The sequence below is a fragment of the Panthera onca genome, chromosome E1 (genome assembly GCF_046562875.1).
Source record: "Panthera onca isolate mPanOnc1 chromosome E1, mPanOnc1 haplotype 2, whole genome shotgun sequence".
NCBI classification, from domain to species: domain Eukaryota; kingdom Metazoa; phylum Chordata; class Mammalia; order Carnivora; family Felidae; genus Panthera; species Panthera onca.
The window spans coordinates 26,619,336-26,645,344 of record NC_138352.1 but is presented as its reverse complement, the minus strand read 5'-3'; the positions used below and the strand labels follow the sequence as shown (position 1 = coordinate 26,645,344).

The following is a 26,009-nucleotide window of genomic DNA, read 5'->3' as shown; positions in this document are numbered from 1 at the left end:
GTGACATCATGACCTGAGCTGAAATCATGAGTCTGATGCTCAACCGACTGAGCCACCCAGGCACCCCTACGAATATTTACCAACACAGGGATTACTCATCCCAAACTCTCAGCGCAAAGGGGAAAGGAGCAGCTCGAGGACCGTCACGCCCACCCATACCTTGTTTCACGGCCGTGGATGGGCTCAGTTTCCCGGACTTGACCTGGGCTTTGGCGAGATGCAGCGACGCGGCTAGAAGCTGTGCCGCCTTCATGTACAACACCAGCTGCTCCACCCGCCTGTGCCCAGAAGACAGCAGAGTGTTATCCTGGGACCCACATGCCAGACTCAGCTCTCTACTCGTCAGGTCACCATTAAAACAGCATTTCTAAAGGAGTATCGTTCTCCTGGATATATTTTAATGCACAAGTAACTCTGGGAGGAAGAAGGTTCATGAAAAAGATGTGTGTGTGCTTTGAATACAACAGGTCTCCTCAAAGACAAATCAGTACGATCCCTTTATCGCCAAATACCTTCGACAGTGTAAGACACAAAGAGAAGGCAACGCTAGGGTTACGGAAGCTTCAAGTCTTGGCTCATGTAGTGAGATCTCGCACAACGGAACAACTCGGGGCTCCCTTGAAGCCCTGAGATGGGATGTGATCTCGGCGTGCGACAAGGTCTCCGTCTCAGACGTGAATTTACAGAAAGCATGGAGGATCTGGAAGTGAATGGCTGGGGAGCACCTACCCCCAGTCTTTGCTTAGTTGGCTGATCTGGTCCACGACCACGCTCTCCTGGATCTGGTACAAGGAGACGGCGGATGAGACAGCGGACGCGCACAGCTCCGGGTCTCCTCCCCGCGCGGCTGTCAGGTCCAGCACGCACTCGGTGAACATCAGCATCACACTGAGGTGGCGTAAGGCGTCTGTGTGTTCTCGCTGTGGCAAAGCCAATTGGTCTTAGAAACTTTCAGTGAAGAGGAGGCGTGTACTCTTTCCTGTATATAAGCCATGGCCGGCGCTAATGTTTTTCTATACTTATGAATATCAGAATGAGCAAAACAGACGAAGATTTTTAAATTTCAGAAGACTAGTCAGAAAATAAACACAGGTGAAACCAAATGTGGGTATGCGCACGTGTTTGTGTGTATGTATGAGAGCAGCCCCAAAATTAAGTGTCAAAGGAATGAGGTCACTGTGTTTTACCAGAAAAACAAAACAAAGACAAGCACAACCCCAAAACTAAACAATTAAATCAACATACTTGAGACAAAAACATGACCAAATAAGCATCAGGATTTTAAGGATATTCTTTACACTAAACCACCCTTCTTGCTAGTTTAGTAAATTCTACTGACCTAGAGTTCCAGAGATGTTTTATTTTAATTTCTGGTGAGTTTTCAGTTCACACTCACTCCTAATACCAAAGCTCTAAATTTCTGTGAGCTGTTCACTTAAAGAGGGGAGTACAGACATAATAGCATGCTTTAAAAAATGAGCATTCTAAAAGTAATGTGGGTTTTTGTTTTTTTGGTTTTTTTTTTGAGAGGGCCCAAGTGAACCAGGGGCAGAGAGGGAGGGAGGGAGAGGGAGAGGGAGAGAGAGAGAGACAGACAGAGAGAGAGAGAGAGAGAGTCCCATGAGGGGCAGAAAGAGAGAGAAAATGAGAGAGAGAGAGAAGGAAAGGGAGAGAAGTGAGGCTCACCCAAAGCAAGGCTCGTGCTCACCCAATGCAGGGCTTGAACTCACAAACCCTGAGATCATGACTTTAGCCAAGGCTGAGCAACCCAGGCACCCTAAATTAATGTTGTTTTGAGATGTGCTTTTAGCTATAAATGTTTTTTGAAAGCTCAAATAAGACTAAGCTTCTCATTCTCCTTCTATGATGAAAAAAGGAGAATCATTTTCCTAGAAAAAGGAGAATAAACCAATTAACTTCTGAAAGTCTCTCTGCTCTCTGACAGCATATTGGACTGTACGTTCCAATACACTGGAAAATGTATTAGAACACAATTTGTGTCTAATTTGATGGAAACTGAAAAAACTCTGAAAACTGCTTTCCCAATCTTAGGACTGCATTGTACATATTTTCAAAATCACGACTAGAACTACTCCAAAATCACTACTAAATTTTGCATGCAACATTTTATAACTTTTATGTGAAATATTTAATTCTCATTCATGCAAAATAAAAACGTTAGTTGGAGGTCCAGCATGGAGAGAGAATTTGTTCTCTGTTGGCCCGGAGAACTGATCATTTTAATTTGAAATGCTAGCTAAGTTAGCATTGTAATCAGGGACTGAGGACACAGTGTAGGCCACTGGGTGCTGTCCTGGAGTCGAGTCTGAGGAACTGAACTGGCACAGTCTTTGGAGTCGCAAAATTAACTTCTGTCGTTCTGAACGTGTGTTCAGCATGCTTCAGATTAGGCTGCGTTTTTCCCTGTGGAACTGGCTCCACCGAGGGAGGGTGCTGGTCTACAAATGTGAGCATTTGCTTGGCAGTGCGACTAATCTGGCATTATGCTTTATTATTTCATAAGCCTAAGTGTATTGCTTTTATCTTACGAAGAAAAGCAAGCGGTGAGAATAAAAAGTTACGGTTTCAGGACAAAGACTGTGCTTTACAAATCCCATAACTAGCAAATAAACTTCAGATTAAAAAAAAAATCTCCATGTGTCACTTCCTCTCAACCAATGCTTGTTCTGGATGAGTGTCACTGTTAACATTACTCTGAAAACACATCAGCAATGTTTTTCAAGGAGAAAAGGACAAGGTGAGTTAAAGAGAAGAAAAAGCTTCAGAGCTTTTGTGTATTCTGCCCTTTCCTCATTGCTAGAACCTTCTTCCGTGCTCTCGACATTACAGTGACACGCCACAGGGGTCTCTTCTCTACCTCCATCAGTGTCTCCTCTGGCAGTTCAGGGGCTTCAAAGGTGATGAGCCCCTCTAGGCTGGGGGGTGAAGCACCATAAGGCATGTATCTCAGGCCGGGAGCCGCCTCCGCTCCCGGAGGGGAGGACCCCGAGCACGGCCCTGGCGGGGAGCCCACGCACGCGCGGCCGCTGGCGGAGCACAGGGAGCCTCCGGAGCCGCTGGAGCCCGCTGCAAGAGAACAGGACATGCGGCGCAGGGCCCGCAGTGAGCGCCTGCTCCCACCATCCAAGGAACAAAGGAAATGTTAAAAGAAAAGGCACCGACCCCCTGGGTTTTAGTTTTCCAAGTTCCCCTCCGTTCTTCTTTTATACGCACATTCCATAGACATCATCATGGCTCGTTTTAAACTAATCTGTGACATGCACATCTCTCCCTGTTGCTCCGTAGTCTTTACTGCAACACGCGGTCGGTGCAGAGCAGTTCACTAAATTTTTATAGGTAACGATTATCGGAAGATTGATACCATTTCTGATTTTTGTATCACAAATAACACTATAATGGAATCCAAAGCGTTTCCTTCCTCTGAAAGGCTCGTTTGTGATCAATACTCCCAAGTGCTGGTGTAAACAGGAATGGGATTTCCACAGAGCAAATGTGACCCCCGCTTTTACAGCCTTGGGGACAACCGCCTCACGGCCTCCTACGGCAGTAGCTGTGAGGCAGCGCACCGATCCCGCCAACCTTCAGCAACGCTGGGCGTCAGTCTTTTAGTGTTGGCTTAGTTAACAGGTAAAAAACGTTACTTTCTGCAAATTGTATTTTATTATTACTTAATACTTCTAATAATCCGAAGAACAAGATCGTTGGCTCTACCTCCTCTCTCGTTATCTGTTTACAATCCTTTGCTTACGGATCTGCTGACATGGTGATCGGTCACTCAGTGTAAGAGAACTCAGAGAACCCACGGTCCAATATAGAAGATGATGTCAAATGAGAACTCATTTCAAGTCCGATCTAAGTGCTTTCTTCATTTAGGGTATTAACGACCTACGTGTAGAGTATGGAGGATGATAAAACCAATCTATTGACCTATCTCAATGCAGACAGGATTCAGTGCAAAGACTGGGGCCCAAGGTACAAAAAAGGTAAGACTCAGGTTTCTAAAAGGACAAAGCAAAGACAAACAACCATCTACCATTTCAAAAAATGTACTAACCGTACTAAATTAAGCCTTTAATATAAGCTAAGAAGCACCATATAGGCATAGCTGCTTCATCATGGAGAAGTCACACTTCGATCGTATCGCTATAATATCGCAGTTGTAAATATACAGTACTTTTATTTTATCAAGTCTCCCCCTCCCACAAATAAGGTCCCATTCATACCTTACAACCCTTTAAGGTAAAGACAATGATGATCTCCATGTCATTGGTAAAGAAACTGAAGTCCAGAGAGGTCAAGGGACTTGCTCAGTCACACCATTAAGCCATCAACAGAACACTGTGCTCCCAACACTAGCCAAAATCATAATAAGACGATGCTTCACCTGAGGTTGTTCTCGTTCGAAGGACCATATGGGTACAAGTGGGGGCCGTGGCACTGTGTGGAGGAGATCCTACAGTGAACAGGACAGCCCTGGAACTTGCTGCTGTTCCTATGGGAGGTGCCAGTACCACACCACAAGCTCCTGCGGGGGCTACGGTGAAAAGGTCACAAGATGTTACATCGTTTTGATAGTGTTTCTTTTGGGGGCTGGGATTATAGGGAGACCTGTACTTTTATATCAGGGTTTTTTTTTTTTCAATAAGCATTTATTACTCTTAAAATCAGAAATGCAACGTAGGTCTCCACTAATAGTGTTTTATAGTAATCTCTTCACAGCTGTGAATCTTCTTTACCCCAAAGCCTTGGATGCAGAGTCACTTCCGTGAACTTCCAGAGTATGTGACCTGCCGTCACGCCTGTTGAGGGTCATTTGAAAAAGTGGAAACCAAGTACTTAGAATAAAAACGTGAGGTAGAGCTGAAGGAAGAACAGGAGTCTCCACAGAGTAAGAGCTTGAAAAGAGGGAGAGAGTGGAGTCGAAGCACACGCCTTGGAACTGCAGCCGTGTGTCTGTCAGGGGGGTGTGAGGTGGGTCCAACGTCGGAGGGGCCCGACGGGCTTAGCGTGGGCTAAAGGAAGATGAGGAGAAAAGTCCCTCTCCACCAAACTAAGGCGAATGAACAGAAGTCATCCAAAGCTTTTTCACATCCAAGCATCTCGAAAACATTACACTTCTGAGGTCACGGGATGGAGGCAAATCACAAATTTAAAAGTAGAAACACTGAACCAGACACAGAAAAAAATTGCCATCAGTGTCCGTGATCCACAACAGAGCATGACAGACTTGAAGCATCTAATTAACAGAACAGAGAGTTCACGAAAATCTTCTAGGGAGTAAGGGAACAGTAAGAGGGAATCGATTAAATAGCACCTATTGTCACAGGAGATGTACGAAACGACACAGATACTCTCTTTCTGTAACATTGTTATGATTTTATTTTATTGGGTATACATGTATTTAAAGATAATCATGGGTATATTTTAAGGGCCAATGATCCTATTGTTTCTTAAGGGCTTATGTTTTTATTTTCAGAAAAGGAAATTTCATGATTAGAGAAATGTGCAATTTCAAATGCTGACAATAAAGTTCACGTGGAAGATGGAAAAGAAAAAGAGAATAAAAATAATCAAATATGCATTTTCTGCCTAAATATTGTTTAAGGAGAAAAGCCTGTTTCGCATCCACTAACTCGGACCGAAATCAGAACGTATATTCATGTAGAACTTACACAACCTATAAATTTAAATCTATTTGTGAAGGAGAACGAGACATAATATGCTCTTTCAAAAAAGCTATTTTCAAAAGTGGTCCCAACCACCAGTGACTGACTTTTGGCAGAGAGCCCACAGAGCAATCACTCCCAGAAGGGGCAGTGCGTGAGGGGCATCGCAGACCTGCTCCTCGGTGACGCGACCGTAACTGGTGGAAACTACTTCTCAAAAAACAACCGCTCAAAGCGGCTGCAAGATGTCCTGAGGGCATGCAGGAAATGAAACATTTATTCGAGAATATCTACCACATCTCGGTAAGAACCCTTGTCTCCACCCAGCCCCCACTCCGAGGGTGGAACCGGGGAGGGGGGGCGCGTAGATGAAATGCTAGAGCTTTACTGCCCTCACCTCAGTTCACTTGTCGAGCAGAGGTCTCGGGCCTGTAGAGAGAGGCAAGCCAAAAAGACCAGAGGCTTCCAGCCCACCCAGCACCCAGGTCACAAAGCAAGGGAGTCACTCTGAAAGAAATGGGCCAGCATCCTCATACCCAGCTCTAGAGAAGGGTGCCCAGGATTTTCCACGGTGGTGGAGACACGGAACGAAGAATTCTGAAATCCTCCCCAAGGAAATGGACTTTATTTGAAACAGATCACGAGAAAGTTCTCTGAGTGCACTGTCAAAAACAATGAAGATTTTGGTGATAAACAAATGAGGAGGCTGCTGGCTCCATGAGAGCAACAAGCTGCCAAACAGACCATCTAGAAGGTTAATAGAGAGAACCAGGGAGGGAGACAGCTAAGAAGAGCCCTCCTGTGGTCAGAACGAGGCTGAAAGAAGACTGGCTTCAAAGACTCCTTCTGCAAAAGGGCCAGGATTTAATCAGACAAGACCGGAACAATTCACATCCACCACAATTTGTCAAAAATAGAGCCCTCGGAGGGCAAGCCGCAGGGCCCACCAGTTGGCTGTGGTACCGACAGAGGGAGAGCCTGAGAGACCAAAGAAAGAGTGGAAGAGAGCCCCGTCAAAGCCACCGTCATCCCAGGGCAAGTGTACACATGGCCAAAGCTTGCTCTCCGAAGACCGACGCCAGAGGGTTCACACTACCAGGCCTACAGATTTCACGGGAAGAGTCCAGACAAGACTAAACACATTAAGCCCAAAACAACAAGCCAAAGGGTAAGGGACTGGAGGAGTCAGAATTCAGAACTGCTACAGAACTATTATATAAAATGTCTGGTTTTCAACAATAAAAATGTGATATGTGCAAATAAACAGTAAAGAGTGACCACACATAGGGCGCCTGGGAAGCTCAGTCGGTTGGGCGTCCGACTTTGGCTCAGGTCATGACCTTGCGGTTTGTGGGTTTGAGCCCCACGTTGGACTCTATGCTGACAGCTCGGAGCCTGGAGCCTGCTTCGGGTTCTGTCTCCCTCTCCCTCTTTCTCTCTGTCCCTCCCCCACTCGTACTCTTTCTGTCTCTCAAAAATAAATCAACGTTAAGAAACAATTAAAAAAAAAAAAGAGTGACCACACACATGAAGAAAAATAAACAGAAACTGCCCTTGAGAGGGCTCAAATGTCAAAATTAGCCGACTTCCGAGGAGCACTTTTAAACATCTTCAAATAACTAAAGGAAACCATACTTTAAAAAGTAAAGGAAAACTTTACACTTGTCAGAATGGCTAAAATAAAAAAAAAAAAAATGCAAGAAATAACAAGTGTTGGTGAGGACGTGGAGAAAAAGGCACCCTCACGCCCTGCTGGTGGAAATGTCAACCGGTGCAGCCACTGTGGAAAACGGTATGAAGATTCCTCAAAAAATTAAAAATAGAATTACCCTATGGTCCAGTAATTCCACTCCTAGGTATTTTCCCAAGCAAAATGAAAACACTCATTCAAAAAGATTTATGTGGGCCACCTGGGTGGCTTAGTTGGGTGTCCAACTTTGGCTCAGGTCATGACCTCACAGTTCGTGGGATGGAGCCCCACGTGGGGCTTTGTGCTGACAGTGCGGAAACTGCTTCAGATTCCCTGTCTCCCTCTCTCTCTGCCCCTCCCCTGTCCATGCTCACTCTCTCTCAAAGATAAATAAATATTAAAAAAAATTTTTTTAAACCAAAAAGATATATGCACCCCTATGTTTACTGTAGCATTATTTATAATAGCAAAGATATGGAAGCAACATAAGTGTCCATCAACAGATGGCTAGATAAAGAAAATGGTGTGTGTGTGTGTGTGTGTGTGTGTGTGTGTGTGTGTGTGTTATCTATACAGTGGAATGCTATGCATCCATAAAAAAGGATTGGCATCTTGCCATCTGTGACAACATGGATGTACCTGGAGGGTATTTTGCCTAAATGAAACAAGTCAGACAGAGAAAGACAACACCAAATGATCTTATTCATATGTGGAACCCGAAAAACAAAACGAATAAACAAAAAGGAAGAATCAGACCTACAAATACAAAGAACAAACTGATGGTTGCCAGAGGGGAAGGGTAGGGGGAAAGGCAAAATGGGTGAAGGGGAGTGGGAGATACAGGCTTCCAGTTACGGAATGAGTAAGTCATGGGAATAAAAGGTACAGCATAAGGAAGAGAGTCAATGATATTGTAATAGCATTTATGGTGACCGATGGTAGTTACACTTCTGGTGACCAGAGCGTAATGTATAGAGATGTTGAATTGCTATGTTGTATATCCAAAACTAATGTAACATTGTATGTCAACTATACTCAAGAAAAAAAATGTTTTTGAGAGAGAGCATGTGCAAACTGGGGAGGGGCAGAGGATGACAGAGATTGAGAATCTTAAGCAGGCTCCATACCCAGCACAGGGCCCAACGCAGGGCTTGATCTCATGACTGTGAGATCATGACCTGAGCCAAAATCAAGAGTCGGACGCTTAACCAACTGAGCCACACACGCCCCAAGAAAAAAAATTTAAAGTATGACATTAATGTCTCCTCAAATAAATAATATCAATACAAAGAGAAATTATTAAGAAAAACCCCAAAAGCAAATTCAGGAGTTAAAAAGAATAAGTGAAATTAAAAATTCACTACAGGGGTTCAACAGCAGATCTGAATTGGCAGAAGAAAAAAATCCATGAGCTTGAAGATAAACCTACAGAGACTGTGCAATCTGAAGCATCAGGAGAAAAGAGAAAAGAATCTCAAAGAGCTATGAGACACCATTATGGGTACCTACCTATGCATAATGTGTATTATATGCATGATGGAAGCACCAGGAGGAGAGGAGAGACCAAAAAAAAAAAAAAAAAAAAAAAAAAATCCAAGTAAATAGTGGCTGAAAATTTCTCAGGTTTGAAGAAAAACATGAATCTGTATATCCAAGAAGCTCAACAGACTCAAAGTAAGATAAAGTCAAAGAAATCCACACCCAGATACATCAGAGTAAAACAGCAAAAACTGAAGACGAGGAGACAACTTTGGGAGCAGCAAGAGAAAAATGACCTGTCACATACAGGGGTTTCATTCAATCTATAGATCAATTGGGGAGTAAGTCTTCTGATCTGTAAACATGGGTTTCTTTCCATATTTAGGTCTTCTTTAATTTATTTTATCAGTGCTTTGTAACTTTCAGAATAAAAGTTTTATCCTTTTATTCAATTTATTTCTAAGTATTTAAAAAAAAATTTTTTTTGCATTTATTTATTTTTGAGAAACAGAGTGAGACAAAGCGTGAGTGGGGGAGGGGCAGAGAGAGGAGGAGACACAGAATCCGAAGCAGGCTCCAGGCTCTGAGCAAGCAGTCAGCACAGAGCCTGATGCGGGGCTCGAACCCACCAACTGTGAGATTGTGACCTGAGCTGAAGTCGGACTCTCAACCAACTGAGCCACCCAGGAGCCCCCTAAAAGTGTTTTATTTCTGATGGTATCTTACATAGAATTGTTTTTTTAATGTCATTTTCAGATTGTTTCTTGCCAGTGTCTAAGAAATACAGTGGATTTTTGGATATTGGTCTTATACCCTGTCATGCTACCGAATTTATTTATTAGTTCAAATAGTTTTTTAGTGGATTACTTGGGATTTTCTATATACAGGATCACGCCATCTGTGAATAGAGGTGATTTTATTTCTTCCTTTCCAAGCTGGGTGTTTTGTTTGTTTGTTGTATTGTTGTAGTCATTTTTGCCAAGTTGCCCTGGCAAAAGCCACTGATGCGATGTAAATGGAAGTGATGACAGCAAATATCTTTGTCTTGTTCTTGATCTTGGGGGAAAGCATTCAGTCTTTCACCATTAAGTATGACGTTAGTTGTGGGTTTATCAGGTGAGTAAACTCACTTCTATTCCTAGCATATTGAGTGTTATGTATTACCTTAATTGATTTTCATATGTTAAAGCATGTGAATCAAGGGAAAAATTTCATCTTAGCAGGTGATGCTAATATTCATATTGGAAACTCAAGGACCCAGGATAACCAAAACAATCTTGGAAAAGAAAAAAGGGGGAGGACTCACATTTCCTTGGTTACTATAAAGCTATAGTAATCAAGGCAGTATGGTACCAGCATAATAACAGACATATAGATGGATATAATAAAGAGTCCAGAAATAAATGCATTTATAGTCAATAGATTTTTTTACAAGGCTGGCAAAACAATTCAATGGAAGAGAGAATAATGTTTTCAATAAATAGTGCAGGAACCACTGAATATCCACACACAAAAGAATGAAGTTGGACTCCTACATCACATCATCCTATTTGACAAGACCTATTTGACAAGAAATAGGTCAAAGCAGATCACAGATCTAAATGTAAGAGCTAAGATATAAAACTCTTAGGAGAAAATATATAGTTAGCCAAGGGTCGGATGTTATTTAAGGAAGGGTATCTAGGGAAACTCAAAAACAGCAGAGAAAAGTTTAGCCTGACACCTACAGGTACAGGAAACACTAAGCATAGCCTAACTCCTAGCCAGAAAAATGAAAAACCTCATACTATTTAACTCAATTCCTTTCATCCAATATATCATGTCAGGCTTTCACACACACAAAAATTAAAAGAGAAGCTAAAAGCTAAAACTAGTTTGATGAGACAGGGTAACCATCAGAACCAGACTCACAAATAGCAGATTGGAATGATCAGATTAGAAGTTTAAAATAACTGTGATTAATATGCTAAGGACTCTAATGGAAAAAGCAAACAACATGTAAGAATAGATGGATAATATAAGCAGAGAGTTTATGGAAACTCTACAAAAGAATCAAAAGGACACATTATACATCAAAATCATCAAAACAGAAATGAATAATGCATTTGATGAGCTCATCAGTAGATGGACATGGCTGAGGAGAGAATCGGTTAGCTTAAAGATACGTCAATATGAACTTCCAAAATTGGAAAGCAAATACAAAGAAGAATGAACACAAAAACAAAAACAGAATATTCAAGAACTGTAGGACAACCACAAAAGTATAACATACACATGATGGGAATATCAGAGGGGAAGAAAAAGGGAAAGGAATAGAAGAAATATATGAAGCAGTAATGACAGACCAAACCACAGATCCCAGGGAGCTCAGAGAACACCAAGATGAGTACCAAAAAAATGACACCTAGACCTATCATATTCAAACTACAGAGAATCAAGACAAAGCAAAAAATCTTGAAAGAAGCCAAAGAAAAAACACCTCACCTATAGAGGAACAAGGTAAGAATTACATCGGACTTCTCTTCAGAAACCATGCAAGCAAGAAAAGAGTGGAGCATTCTCTTTGGATTAGAAACCATGTTCAATCAGATATCTGATGATCCAGATATTTCCTTCTTTGGAAATATTTCCTTCTCCTAATGGGAGAGTCAATAAAAAAATTCTAGAGAAAACCAGAACAAAGAGATTACAACAGTGATTCTCAAATTTAAGTGTATATAATAATCACGTGGGGAGCTCATTAAAAATACAGAATCCTAGAATCCATTCCCAGAAAATGTAATTAAAAAGTCTGGGTTATGGTCTGCAACCTGCCCTTTGTTTTTATTTTTTTGACAAGCAGTCCAAGTAATCTAGAGGTGAGTCTGTGGACACAACAGTCCCTGAAACAACTATGAAAAGGCCAGGGGATCTCAGTGACCTACGTTTTTTATAGGATCTACTCACAGTAGAAGAAATGCTCAAGAGCATATGTGTATTTAAGCTCACTTTGGCCAGTATTATCCTACCAACATAACCCAATCTTGGGCCAGAATTCCTTCTAACTCCTAGCTGTTGATCATCAAGATACCTAACGAGCCCCTATCTTGTTGTGCTGAGAAAGAAGATGAAATGACAGGAGTGGGTGAAGAAATCTGGGTCAGTAGGTTCATGAAGAGTCAACAGAAGCAGACAGGTGAAATCATTACTTTCTCTTGGCCTCCCACACAGCCAAAGATGGCCAAGTCCTAATGCCTGGAAACCATAAGTAGGCTACGTTAAATGGCAAAGGGTAATTAAAGTTGCAGACAGAACCGAAATTGCTAATCGGCTGGCCTTAGAATAAAGGGATTATCCTGGATTATCCAGTGGGTCCAATGTAATCACAAGCATCCATTAAAGGTAGAATAGGGAGGCAGAAGGTCAGAGTCTAGACTGGTCCCCAATGGGAAGGGATCCAAGCAAGGACTGAGGGCAGTCTCTAGATGCTGGAAAAGGCAAGGACATGCATTCTCCCCTAGAGCCTCCGGAAGAAATGCAGCCTTGTCAACACACTGATTTTAGCCCAGTAAGACCCACTGCAGACCTCTGACCTCCAGAAATGTACGATAACACATTTATGTTGTTTTAAGCTACACGCTTGTGGTAATCTGTGGCAGCAATTACAGGAAACCAACGCATGCACTCACAAATTACCTGCCTAAAAAGAAACCACATTTGTCTTACCTATATCCATTGGTCGTTCTGTATTTAAGCTGTCCGTGCTGCCCTGACGTCCACCTAAAGGTATCTTTACTTGTTGATCTGATAATTTCCCAGTACTGACAGACCTAAAAAGAAGAATGGTGTTAATAACGGAAAAGTATCCTTTAAAAATCCAGACATTTAAATAATAAGGGGGATTTAAGCCAAGCCACAAAAGGGTTAATGGGAAGTCAGAGAAGAAGGAGACAAAAAATAGATACCAAACAATTCAAGGCAGAGATGAACTTCAATAACTGAAATAAACAAAAAGCAGAGATAGAACATTCAGGAAATTCAGTGAGAGCTCTGTATTCACAGCTGCAGGAAGCACCTGTAGGTTTTCAGAGATTCTAAGGGTACACAGTTCATATTATCAACCGTGTGGCATAAACCAGCTACTAACCCAATTTGGTCTGGTTGTCTTTATACCAGAAATATATGTACCATTACAGTTTTCATATCAAAGGCTGGAAGGAAATGCTGTCTTTTACCTGCCAAACACTGCCTTGTTCTGCTGCTCAGACTTCTGCCTCTCACTTCCTTGTACTAAGAGACAATGAGAGCATTCCCGTGGGTCACTCCCATCTTTAGACTGCCCTTCAGAAGGCCCATGACGAGTAACCAAGGCTAGCAGGTTGGAAGACGCTTGTGTTTTAGGTATTTTGAAAGGAGCTGTGGTCTGAGGAAGAAACATGTGGAAGCGAGTTACTACCATGCGGGCAGCATTCAGGGTTGTCAGGCTGCGCGGTGCGGCGCTCAGAAGCACAAGTCAGACCCAGGTTCACACACTGGCTCTTCCACTCCTGGACAGTTGGTTCATACCCTGTAGCCTCAATTTCCTTTCTCTGGGATTAAGTAGGATCATGTGTATAAAGCATTCGGGAAGTAAAGTGGCTTTAGACTGTGCCTAAACTAAGACTGTGCCTGGCACCCAGCAAGTGTTCATTAAATTGCAGTTGTTTTCACCACGAAGCTTTTCCCTGGTGTACAGGAGTCTCCCTATCTGTGGTTTCGTTTTCCGCGGTCAACCTTGGTCTGGAATAGATGATCCTCCTTCTGAGGTATCATCAGAAGGTCAGCAGTAGCCTAACACTGCATCATAGCACTATATCACTGACCTCACTTCATCTCAACACACAGGCATTTTATCATCTCACATCATCACATCTCACTGTAGTGACCACAGTATGGTATTCTGAGAGAGAGAGAGAGAAAGAGAGAGAGAGAGAGAGAGAGAGAGAGAGAGAGAGATATCACATTCATATAACTCTTATTGCAGCATATGTAACTGTTCTCTTTTGTTATTAGCTATTATTAATCTCTTATTGTGCCTAATTTATAAATTTAACTTTATCGTAAGTATGTGTACATAAGAAAAAAATAGTGTATATAGGGTTTAGTACTATCTGTGGTTTCAGCTGTCCACTGAGGGTCTTGGAACATAGCCCCTGGGGGTAAGGACTACTGTACTTAACTATACTATACACTAGCTCATGACCTACTGTCAAGAGTTCAACTGGGCTACTCCACAGTATTGCTGCCTCTGCATTCAATTTGTGTGGCCATATGGCCTGCAGGACCTTAAATGACCTTGAGCCCCTCATGTAAGCTTGTGGCCTAGACAGCGGTTTGCACAGTCACAAGGAAATGTAAGTTCTGGATAGGACTCCTCCGACAGCCCTGGTCGTCAAAAGTCTCCCCCAGGCTTTCCCCTTATATGTCCCATAGATAAGACTCCTGTGGAGCTTACCAGAATCTCATTCTTTTGGTTTGAATTGACCAATTTAGCCCAGGAACCCCAAAGAACTCGATCCATGAACCCTAATAAAGGCATGTGCCCCAGGTCCTGTCTCTCTCCGTCTGCACCTGCCTTGACGTCCCCGTGTGGCCTCTCGAGGCATGCCAGGTACGTCTGCCAAGACAGAGGAATGGAATTCTCTATTTCAATTTCTCTTGTGGTCTACTGTTGAACCTTGGCTCAACATCCGGCACTCGATGCTCCATTTAACAAACGCTAATTTAACAAAGTCCTAACACTGACAAAAGAGTTTAACAAACATACCTTAGTAGGAGAGCCAATGATTGTTGGTAAAGGAGTTTTAAAGAGCCAGTCTGAACTCCGAGGAGAGGACCCCATGTGCTTGGTGGGAGAGGTTCCAAGGCCACCAGGCCGACTGGGCTGAGGTGAGTAGCTGTACCCAACCCCAGCGTGGGATGGGCACACAGGGTCCGAGTGCTGCTTTCTGAGTTTCTGCTTGTTCTGGTAGATGTCAGTGAGGGTAGGGGCGCTCTGCAATCTAGCACCCAACAGGAGAGACTGTGGTGACTGGGCCTGTGGCACTGGAGAACCTGCCAAGAATGCAGCCAATGTTCACCCAAAGCATGGGGCAAAACTTAACGGTTAAGAAGACAATTCTTAAAGTGAGAATTCTAACAAATGTCACATTTTTCAGGAGCTATTTAAAAAACTGTTTATTTGGCAAGAGACTATTTTCAAGCATCTTTTACAAAACAGTAACAAGCCCACAGTCATTGGGATTCTCAGGAGACAGAAGTTGATGATGGGTATGTTAGCTGTTTTTATCAGCAGCCAGCAAATAACTCAGATGAATGTATAGTCTGATTAGCACAAAAGAGAACTATATCATAAATTGTTAAAGTTAATGAAAACTACAAAAACCTATATTGAACAAAATGATTCCTACTCTTTATATGAATATATACTTTGGGGATACCAATGTAATTATTCTCTTTTCTCACGTATCAGCTAAAAGAAACTTTTCAAAGCAACCCAGAATAACCCTTTAGATATGGGGAAATCTACATATAAAATTAGATAATACAGTTTTCTAGGATTTTATTTTACTTGTCTAAAAATAACAAGCTAATTCATTTTTTTATGGATAATTCATTTTTTATGTTTCATTAGTGAAATTCACTTATAACCTAAAGAGTCCATATTCTCTACAAAGAAAACACTTGTCCACAGATTCTTGCCTCTTAAGGGCACACCTTATCAAGAGCACACCATATCAATAGGATCTTTTTGGGGTTTTCTTTGAGAGAGCGAGCACACACATATGAGCATGAGCAGGGGAGGGGCAGAGAGAGAGAAGAGAGAGAATGTCAAGCAGGCTCCAGGCTGTCAGAATAGGGCCTGATGTGGGGCTTGATTCCACGAACCATGAGATCATGACCTGAGCTGAAATCAAGAGTCAGATGCTCAAGCCCCTGAGCCGGCCAGGTGCCCCGAAATAGGGTTTTGATATGGTAAACAGTTGGCAGCAGCAAGAGAATTCCCCACACAAACCTTGTTGTGGCCAATTTAAGGTCTGCTACGTAAGCCTGGAGCTTCAGTTACAAATTCTTTGGCGCTTCTTGCAAGCCACACTACCACCAATAATGCTAAGGATCTATAAATCTCCTTGGTGACCCATAACCATCATCTTCGCAAAAAGAAATTAGAGCTTTTGCTGCTGCTGCCCACTCCTAGCTTACTCTCTTCCTAAATCTGGGATTTTATCTTTCAGAACTGGGCACTGCCGTGTGTATGTGTGTGTGTATATGCACGTGTACGTACCCACGTGTACGTATGTACACATATATACACGCAAGTAAATAAAATTAACAGCAAAATGTTATGATTTGGAGAAAGTTACCTAAGACTTATTTTTAGGGAAACACAAAATATGAAAAACTAAGAAAAGAGTGAGATTCTAAGTACCACAGGATTCCTTTAATTGGCCAACTCTTCAAATGCACATACAATAAAACTTGACTTACAAAAGTGTGATTTACACACATCTTTTCGGGCATATACATATTATACAATAAAGCAAATAAACATCTCTATTTCCTGTTTATCTCAGGTAGCTCTTATCAAGAATAGTAGTAATCAAAACAATGAAATTTCATTTTCTAGATTGATTTTCATGATCTTTGTGACAATGACCAAAATTTAGCTCAGTTACTTAATTTCTAAGACTTACTTTCATAAAAGAATCATCTACCCAAAGAGAAATACTTTGTGGATTGGATGATAACGCTAAAACATATTAGACCAAGATTCTAAACAGTAGGATAACAGATAAAATATTTCATGCCAGTTCTATTCTTTTGATAAGACTAGAGAAACATAACACAAATCCACTTACAACAGGATTAAAATTATTAGTACAGCAAATATATTTCCTACCTGATGAGTTTCTACTCCTGGATTCATGACCCTGAGGATGCCCACAGCAGCACTGACTAAATTGCTCAGGAATGGTACCAACTATGAACGGGCAAATGGGGAAAAGGAGAAATGATTCAAAACCAATGAAGGCCAGAAACAGGTAACACATGCACAAATTGCACAGTACATCATAGTTCACAAAATTTGATTAGGCAGAGATTTATTTCTGCTGACACTTACTGAGCGACCCATGTGCTGGGTGCTGGGCACGCTACCATATACTCTGCCTTGAAACAAGATCACCAGGGAAGGAAGCCACATAAACAAATTAAAGCCTGTAACAGGTAGGTCACTTAAGACAGAGAAGTACCAAGAGCTTGCAGTGTTTGAGGCGGGTGGAGCCGCAGGGGGCGCAGCTGACTCACAGCCCAGCTGCTGTCCCTCTGCACCCACCCCATCCCTGAGACCCCTGACAAGGCCAGTTCCCCAGGGCTGCTCCCAGACAAGGACCGCATGTGGGCGAGGCACTAATTCAGGCCATTCCAGCAGGTCAGGGAACCTGGACAATGCAGTGTCTGGGGACGCCCCTTGGGCCTGGCTAAAAGGTTCCGAGAGCTCCCCCTAGTCAAGACGCCCCCGCCCACGCCTCCTAGCTTCCTCTCCCCCTCCCAGGAGTCAGATCTGCAAGGTGATCTGAAGGGGCTCCCCCAGATTCCTGCTGCCCCCTGACCCCCGTTCCATCACAGGTATGTCCCGAGTCACTCTGGCACGTCCCTGCAGCTACCTTCTCTGCATCCACCTCCGAGAACCCAAACTAACAGGAGGAAGTGCTGAGAAGGCCCAGGGAGTTCAAGCAGACAGGAGACATGGGTCTATAAAATCAAAAAGGCACTGACCCGGTAGCTAGGTGGGCAGGCGACACTTAGGTCCCGAGGAAGGGCCTTTTCCTTGAGTGCAAGCATAAGGCTTGGACCTCGTCTCTGGAGACCCTGAAGGGCCCCCAAGCGCTGCCGAGGGGGTGAAGGAGGGCCAGGATTTTGTCCAGGGAAGATTTTTCAGCTAAGAAACAGCTTCAAAACCATTGCAGGTGAGGTGGAGAAATAAATTTTTAAAAACATTATCATTATGGTTTTGCGTTTTTTGGAATCAGGGCTCCTGGGCACCACTTCCATCCTTCTCACTCCGCCTCCTCCTGAAATTTCCTCACGTGCCCTCACTCTCACTCCAGCAGCTTTGCCTGAGGGTGGGGCCCTCTTCTTTTAGAAGTAAAAAAGATATAAATGCATTCGTACACCTTGCGGGGGCGGGGGGCAAGTTTGGGATCTGCACCTTGAGGCCTTAAGACCTGCTGCCGGGCCCTCTGGGCATCCCCTGCCCCTCCCCTCCCCACCACACCGGTGAGGTCTCTCGCGCACTCTGCAATCTCAGCAGCTTTGGCCCCTCTTGCTTATATCCTGAAGTCGGAGCACTTTCTCTCTCGATTCCCCCGAAACCGTGGTTTAAGGTTCAGTTTTGGTTTGTTGCTGCTGCTGCATCCCTGCTTGTTCTAGCATTCCCCTTGCCCTGCGTACGGTTTCCACGAGAGGTGGAGAGATCCGTAACGAAGCCGCTACCATCTTCCTCCCAGAGCCGGCATGCAAGGTTCACTATTGTCTTCTAATCCTGTAAATCCGGAGTGCTAAGTGGGCAGGCGTTTCATGTACTTTCCTCTAGGGTTTCCGATGTTGTGTGTTTACAGCCCAAACCCAATGGAGAGACTTTTTACCCTTGAGATTCATTTATTATTACATTTCCAGTAGCGGTCCTAACAAATTTACACAGAGATGCTCAGGCGGGGGCCAGGTGTAGGGTGCAGCTGGGGGAAGGATATGGCTCCCCATCAGCTGAGAGTCACTGTCGTCGCGAGCCACCGTCACGACTGGCGTAAAGAGCGTCCCGTCAGATTTGTCACAGCGAATAAAAAAATTTGAAAACAACAGCTTTGCTCTCCTTACCCAAAGGGGAAGGTGAATAAGGTCTGGAAGACCCAGTGGAGAGTCTCCGTCCAACTGTCTGCACTGTGTCTGCTGGTGCCGGGGAGCAGGATCCCAGCCGGAGGAAGCCCATAGGGCTGGTGTTAGACCTTCGTACCGCTGCAGATCTGAAAAGAAAAACAAAATTGTGCCCTCTCTGGCAGGTTCTAGGACTCTATTTCTGTCTTGTTTTTTTTTTTTTTTTTTTCCCTAAAACTTCCTGACAATCTGCCATGGAATAGAATTTTCTTTTTTAAAAGTTTATTTTTTTGAGAGAGACGGAGACAGAGCAAGTGGGGGAGGGGCAGAGAGAGAGTCTCAAGCAGGTTCCACGCCATCAGCACAGAGCCCGACGTGGGGCTCGGACTCATGAAACCCGTGAGATCATGACCCGAGCCGGAACCAAGTGTCAGACGCTTAACCAACCGAGCTACCCAGAATTTTTTAAAATATATGGTGTGGTCACATGGAACAAATGTAAAATGTATAAAATTACATGGCGCGAAGTCTCCCTCCCATCCTGTACCCTGTCTGCCTGATCCTCAACATTTCCTCAATCCTACTCCAAAGGTTACCATTATTTCCAGTTTCTAACATATCCTTCCAGAATTCCTTAATTTACACACAAGCAAACAGACTGAAAATAAAATCTTACTTCCATCTTGATTTAACTATTTTCAATTTTTTTGGTTTGAGGTTCCCTTTATACTCCTAAAAATTACTGAATATCCCAGAGTTTTTGTTCATGCAACTTATATCTATTGATATTTACTGTATGAGAAGTTAAAACTGAAAAAATTTTGTAACTAGTAATTCATTAAAAGTAACAAACTTATTACATGTAACATAAGGTTATGAAAATTAATTATATCTTCCAAATAAAATACATTCATGAGAAGCATGCATTGTTTTACATTTTTTCAAATCTCTTATGTCTGGCTCAATAGAAGATAGTTGGATTCTCATACTTGTTTTTGCATTCAATCTTTAATGTAACACAGTACATATGGGGGGATGTACATGAAGAAAATACAGCCTTATACAGCCTTCCTCCTCAAAAAAAGGAGGAATATTTTGGTAGCCTTTTCAAATAATTGTGATGCTCATCTTTGATACTATACCAAAACTCAGCAAATGGACATTTTAAAAAGATTAGCTGCAATGTAGAATCTGAAACTACTTCAATGAAATCTTGTACTCCATTACATTAGACTCTAATCTTTTGCAAAGTCCCTTGTACTTGGACTGAACCTTGTTTTTTTGAGCCCGACACGGAGCTCGAACTCACGAACCACGAGATCACGACCTGAGCCGAAGTTGGACGCTCAACCAACTAAGCCACCCAGGAGCCCCTGGACTGGATATTTTATCTATGCACGGTTTTTAAACATTCGGTCACTTGAAAAATGTTGGTTGATATTCCAAATGTCGACCACATCACAGGGCATCAAAAAGTCACATTCGTACCAAAATATCACCACAAACCTTAACAGAAGTGGCTGTCAAGGCATAGCAGAAGCTGTCAAGATCACAGCAGTGAATCAAGAGTTTTCAAAAACTCTAATTTTTGCTCAAGAGCTCACATTTCACGATACTTATTTTCCAGGTGGTGGCAGACTTGGCTCATGAGCCGCCAGACGCCCACAGCTGGAGTTTGTCAGTTGCTCTTTCACGAAAACACGGCGCTCCGTGAAAAAGGGGCTATGGTTCAGCTTGCAACTGAATCACGCGAGAGCTTCTCCTTAAGAGAACTCCTCCAATCTGCTGCAACAGTGCTTTATGCCCACATGCCACTCGAGGTGGCGATTGCCAAAGAGAAATAATAACTTTGGAGGCTTCATTAAAGACATTCCTTGGTACCACAGTGCTGCTGGTAAAATATACAAAAACTCACAGTGTGGTTGGGTGCCACCACCGTGATGCATTTTAAGGCACCAGCAATTTGCACGTCATTGCTTTTGCACTATCAGTGCATGTCCACACAGTGAGAGAAAGCAAACAATGTCCCAGTATCATTATGAAAACAGGTTTGACCTCATGGACCTTCTGGAAGGAAGCCACACATGAACCACACTTTGAAAACCACTGCTAATCCTGTTATCACTTTGCTTTTTTCATTTTATAAAATACCTTGGAAATGTTTCTACCTTAGTGCACAGAGAGCTTCCTTCCTCTTTTTATGGAAGGTGCTCTGTTGTCACAGGTGGACCTTACAGCAGTCACTTACTGGTGGGAACTTGGCTTACTTCTCATCCTTTGCTATTGTAACAATTAACGACCTGTGTATATGTAATTTCATACACAGGCAAGGACTGTGTATCCATAGAATGAATTGCCAGAAGTTAGAGTGCTGGGTTCAAAAGATACATCCGTTAATAATCTTCACAGATACTGCCAAAATGCTCTTTGTAGAAGTTTTCTCAGTTTACATCCTATGAATCTTCTTCCATTCACTGAGCTCTACACTAGGTGGGCCCTTTTAACCTAAAATCTTGTGTTCTCCAATCCTGGAAAACTTTCTCTTGATTATTTCCTGGAATTTTCTTCTTCACCATTTTACTTGTTCTTTCTGGAATGCTTACATTAATTAACACTTGAAGATTTTTTCTTTTTTTTTGTTTTTAAGTAAGCTCCATGCCCAGTGTGGAGCCCAGTGTGGAGCCCAGTGTGGGGCTTGAACTCATGACCCTGAGATCAAGATCTGAACTGAGATCAAGAGACAGACATCTGGGGTGCCTGGGTAGCTCAGCTGGTTGAGCATCCGACTTTGGCTCAGGTCATGATCTGGTGGCTCCTGAGTCCGAGCCCTGCATCAGGCTCACCACTGTCAGCACAGAGCCCACTTCAGATCCTCTGTCTCTCTCTCTCTGCCCCGCCAGGCTCACGCTTACCCTCTCTCAAAAATAAACAAACATTAAAAAAAGAGAGAGAGAGAGAAAGAGACATTTAAGCAACTGAGCCACCCAGGCACCCCTGAAGAATATATTTTAATCATAGTTTCCACCTTCTTTATTTGATTCACCTATTTCAGATACGGCCTCAACTTTGTCTTCCAACATTTATTTTTATCTATTTCAGTTATATTTTATAACATCCAAGAGGTCTTTTTGATTTTGATTATTTTCAAAAACATTTTGTACCAATTTATGGATGCAGTCTCTTTCCTATTTCTAAGGATACAATTTTTTTTTTTTTTTTTAAAGATTTTAATTTTAAGTAATCTTCACACCCAGTGTGAGGCTTGAACTTACAACCCCCGGATCAAGAGTCGCATGCTCCACCAGTTGAGCCGGCCAGGTGCCCCGGAAAGTAACAGATCTTTGAATAATAACAACACATTTTTTAAAAGAAAAGGAAGAAAAGAGAACGCTAGCTTACCTTGGAGAACCGTGCAGATTTGTGCCAGAGCTGGCAGTAGATGTAAGATTCTGCTCTATGCGCTGATAATTCCTTATCTGAGTAGGGACCGGAATTGGTGCTGTCTCACTGTGAGGGGACACAGTAGGCTGGCACTGCCTGCAACCGTAATTTATTGAAAAAGGCAAGAGATCCAAGTAAGCCTGTTTTTCTTTCATTTGACACATTGGTGATATTTAGAGAAGATTCTAGAAGGGGCCAAACGATCGCTTCTATGTGAATAAAAAATGATCATCTCAAAAAATAAGGCACAGAAAATCACATTAGTCATTTAAAAGACTCTCCAGACATTCAGATGCTTATTGAGGACGAAGAATTCTAACAAAAACTGGAAAAACATTCCTCTACGACAATAGGAAATGTCCGTAGGTTGGCAAAACTCAGTTTCATCTGCTCACATTCTGCTATTCTTTATTATGTGAGAGAAAAAAAATATTTCTAGGAAAATATGCTGGGTGAAAGAACAGGAAGTTCATGAGCAAAGATGACAGGAATGTTTACAAAAGTTATGAATGCAGTAAGCATTCCCAAAGAACTTCTGACTTTTAAAAAGATTGCAAATAACACTGTACAACTCTCAAAGCACATTATTGATCTGCGGCCCACATGGTGAGGTGTTAGTACTGGGTTTCTGTAACAGCCTCTCCCCTTGATTTTCATAAATTCAGAAACAGGATGTCCTTGGATGACTTTTAATTCAATTTGCAACCTGTCTTGACACATCAGGGACAATGCTGGGCCTTAAAAGGTGATTTATTTCATTTTTCTATCCTCCTATAAGTCCAAAAAAGCCACATGAATCTAATACTTTTTCTCAAATTACAATATTACAGATATCAAGAGACTGTATACTTATCTAACAAACAATATGATATTCATCTAAAGTGTCACTTTAGAGCTTTTGAAATATTAGAGCATTTCATATTTAAATAAAATCTCATCTCTAATAGAGATGTTAGTTGCTTTCTCCAATATCCATTCACCCACTCTTTCTGACTAGCAGACCTCAAATTTTATGGAAGATGGCAATTTGCTCAGTGAAATTATGACACATCCCAGACTCCTTTGCAGCCATGAGTAGTCATATATCTTTCCTGGTCAATGAGATGTAAGTGGAAGTCTTCGATCCACTCTTCCTCCTTCCTCCTTCCTCCTGCCTGGACTGTGGGTATGCTTGCCGGAGCTTCAGCAACTACCTTTGAACTATGAACAACAGGCCAAAAGAATTGGAGACAACTTCCTTGAGCCAAAGAAACGAAGACAACAGCTATTTATTTTGACTTCTCATCTTGCAAGAAAACTAAACCTTTAGTGTGAACCATGCTACAGTCAGGACTGTTGTTTCTAGCTTTTTGTCTACAAGCTCACTCTATTTTTCCATTTAGGTAATTCTCATTGTCGTGTATTCATTTATCCATCCATCCATCCATCCATCCATCCATCCATCCATCCATCTTGAAGTACAGTTGACACATACATTAGTGTCAAGCAGTATCTTTTAAATACAATAATGTGTGTTTTTAATATCTATATATCTGATTGTGAAGTTTACCTACAACCTGAAAATGAAACAAAACAAAACCAAAAACTTCTACTAGCGGAAACTAAACAGGTTTACAAGACTTCATTAACCAACTGTGGTGCCTGCAACCCAGAGCTCGCACAGGCCTGAGAGCCTAAGTTCCTCAGTAAGACAACAGCCAGCACGGCCATCAGATCAGAATGTGAATGAATAAATATCGTCTTCCTACTGTCTCAATTCAATGAGTTAGTAAAGACTTAGTGAAGCAAGTACATCTGGGAATTTCTTTTAACATATACATCGTCAAGTTCTAATATCTTTTCACCAAAGGGAAATTAGAAGCTGAGTAAGAGTGCCCTATGATATAAATTGAGCAACTTCATACATAATTCAAAGCACCTCTCTCAGGGAATCCTAAGCAATCCTCTCCCAGCATATGAGGAGATAAGCAGCCATGACAGGTGTTCTGGAAATGTGGTCTCCGACAGTCTCTGGACAGAACCTTCAAGCAGACCTGCTCAGTCTACAAAGTCTTCCCAGGAGAAATCCCCAGAGCACCGGCTAGCTAAGACCACTGAAGCCAAATTTCTGTCTAGCTTTATATTAATATCAATATTTAACCATTACTTGACTCCCTAAGCCCAGGATGAGGAGAGGGAAGGTCTATGCATGCCCTGAGTCTCCAGCACAGCCTCCCCACCCCCACTAAGTAAAGCAGTTCAGAGGACTCTCTATATGCAAAGTCACGTTTGACCTGCATGGAATACTAGAAAGACTAAGCAGGCTGCCCAAAATACAATACACTTCTATTTTACGGAAATGAGTCATTTTTATCTAGGGGTCAGAAATTTTCCCGGAAAGACTTAGGTTAAATATTTCAAACTACTTTCAACAAAAGTGAGGCTCCGAGGAAGAATGAGACCTACTACTACCAACATTGCATAGACTGGCATATGAGATGACAGTTTGGGATACGGAGGTGCAAAGTTTTTTTGTTTTTTGTTTTTTTTTAAATTTTTTTTTTTCCAACGTTTTTTATTTATTTTTGGGACAGAGAGAGACAGAGCATGAACGGGGGAGGGGCAGAGAGAGAGAGGGAGACACAGATTCGGAAACAGGCTCCAGGCTCCGAGCCATCAGCCCAACGCCTGACGCGGGGCTCAGAGCCTGACGCGGGGCTCAAACTCACGGACCGTGAGATCGTGACCTGGCTGAAGTCGGACGCTTAACCAACTGCGCCACCCAGGCGCCCCTGGAGGTGCAAAGTTTTAACGACTTCACAAACAATATGTCTTGTACCTGCATCAAACCATTTTATTTTTGCATATAGCATAATTTCAATGTATTTTTAGTAATTTCTGTTTTCACCTGCACTTAATATCTTATGGTAGAGTGTTTTTTTTTTGTTTTTTGTTTCCAAAATACTCACTACCTCTCTCTGGACCCATTTCTATACTCCCTGGTGTGGGCACTCCTGCCACAAATCCTGGGAGGTAGGTTGAAAGAACCCAGTGAGGACATGCTGTTCTCACACCAGAGGGAAACAAACCGATGACAGAAGAGAAGCTTTCAGAGCCATTATGTAGTCCTGCTATCACTATTTTCCCCTCTCCTTTAAGATCAGCGTGCCCCAATTCTTCTATACAATGTAAGAGACAAAAGTACCCCAAAGCCCATAAATCTATGATATTATTAGAAACACATGGGGTGCCTGAGTGGCTCAGTTGACTAAACATCTGACTTTGGCTCAGCTCATGAGCTCACAGATTGTGGGTTTGAGCCCCACATCCGGCTCTGCGCTGACAGCTCAGAGCCTGGAGTCTGCTTCATATTCTGTCTTTCTCTCTGCCCCTCCCCTACTCGTGCTCTGTCTCTCTCTCTCTCTCTCTCAAAAACATTAAAAAAAATTTACAAGAAAAAGGAACATATAAAGATGCCATTTGTGACATCAATAACATAAATGGGGGGTAGTGTACTCCCATACTCTCCATTAGGAGGGTTTTTTAAAATATTTTTTTAATGTTTATTTATTTTTGAGAGAGAGAGAGTGTGAGAGAGAGAAAGAGAAAGAGAGAGAGAGAGAGAGCAGGGGAGGGGCAGAGAGAGAGGGAGACACAGAATCCGAAGCAGGCTCCAGGCTCCGAGCTGTCAGCACAGAGCCTGATGTAGGGCTCGAACTCACAGACTGTGGGATCATGACCTGAGCTGAAGTCAGACACTTAACGAACTGAGTCACCCAGGCGCCCCAGGAGTAGAGTTTTTGCAGGCAACTGAAGTTATCAGTTAAATGAGATTGTTGTAA

The 26,009-nt window shown here is 42.6% G+C and overlaps 1 protein-coding gene across 5 annotated transcripts in view; it reads right to left on the bottom strand.

The window, feature by feature from the left end:
• ULK2 (unc-51 like autophagy activating kinase 2) overlaps positions 1-26,009 on the bottom strand; it is a 78,749-nt gene that overhangs the window by 6,517 nt on the left and 46,223 nt on the right. For 2 of the 5 annotated variants that reach the window (XM_060647159.3, XM_078437662.2), the window contains 10 exons: positions 22,147-22,284; positions 18,751-18,896; positions 16,775-16,855; positions 14,642-14,928; positions 13,071-13,258; positions 12,562-12,665; positions 4,406-4,555; positions 2,879-3,087; positions 730-920; positions 160-278 (listed from right to left, as the gene is read on the bottom strand). In XM_060647159.3, coding sequence (XP_060503142.2) covers positions 160-278; positions 730-920; positions 2,879-3,087; positions 4,406-4,555; positions 12,562-12,665; positions 13,071-13,258; positions 14,642-14,928; positions 16,775-16,855; positions 18,751-18,896; positions 22,147-22,284 — 1,613 coding nt within the window. The remainder of the gene's footprint in view (positions 1-159; positions 279-729; positions 921-2,878; positions 3,088-4,405; positions 4,556-12,561; positions 12,666-13,070; positions 13,259-14,641; positions 14,929-16,774; positions 16,856-18,750; positions 18,897-22,146; positions 22,285-26,009) is intronic. The other 3 variants (XM_060647162.3, XM_060647160.3, XM_060647161.3) reach the window with 3 other exon arrangements.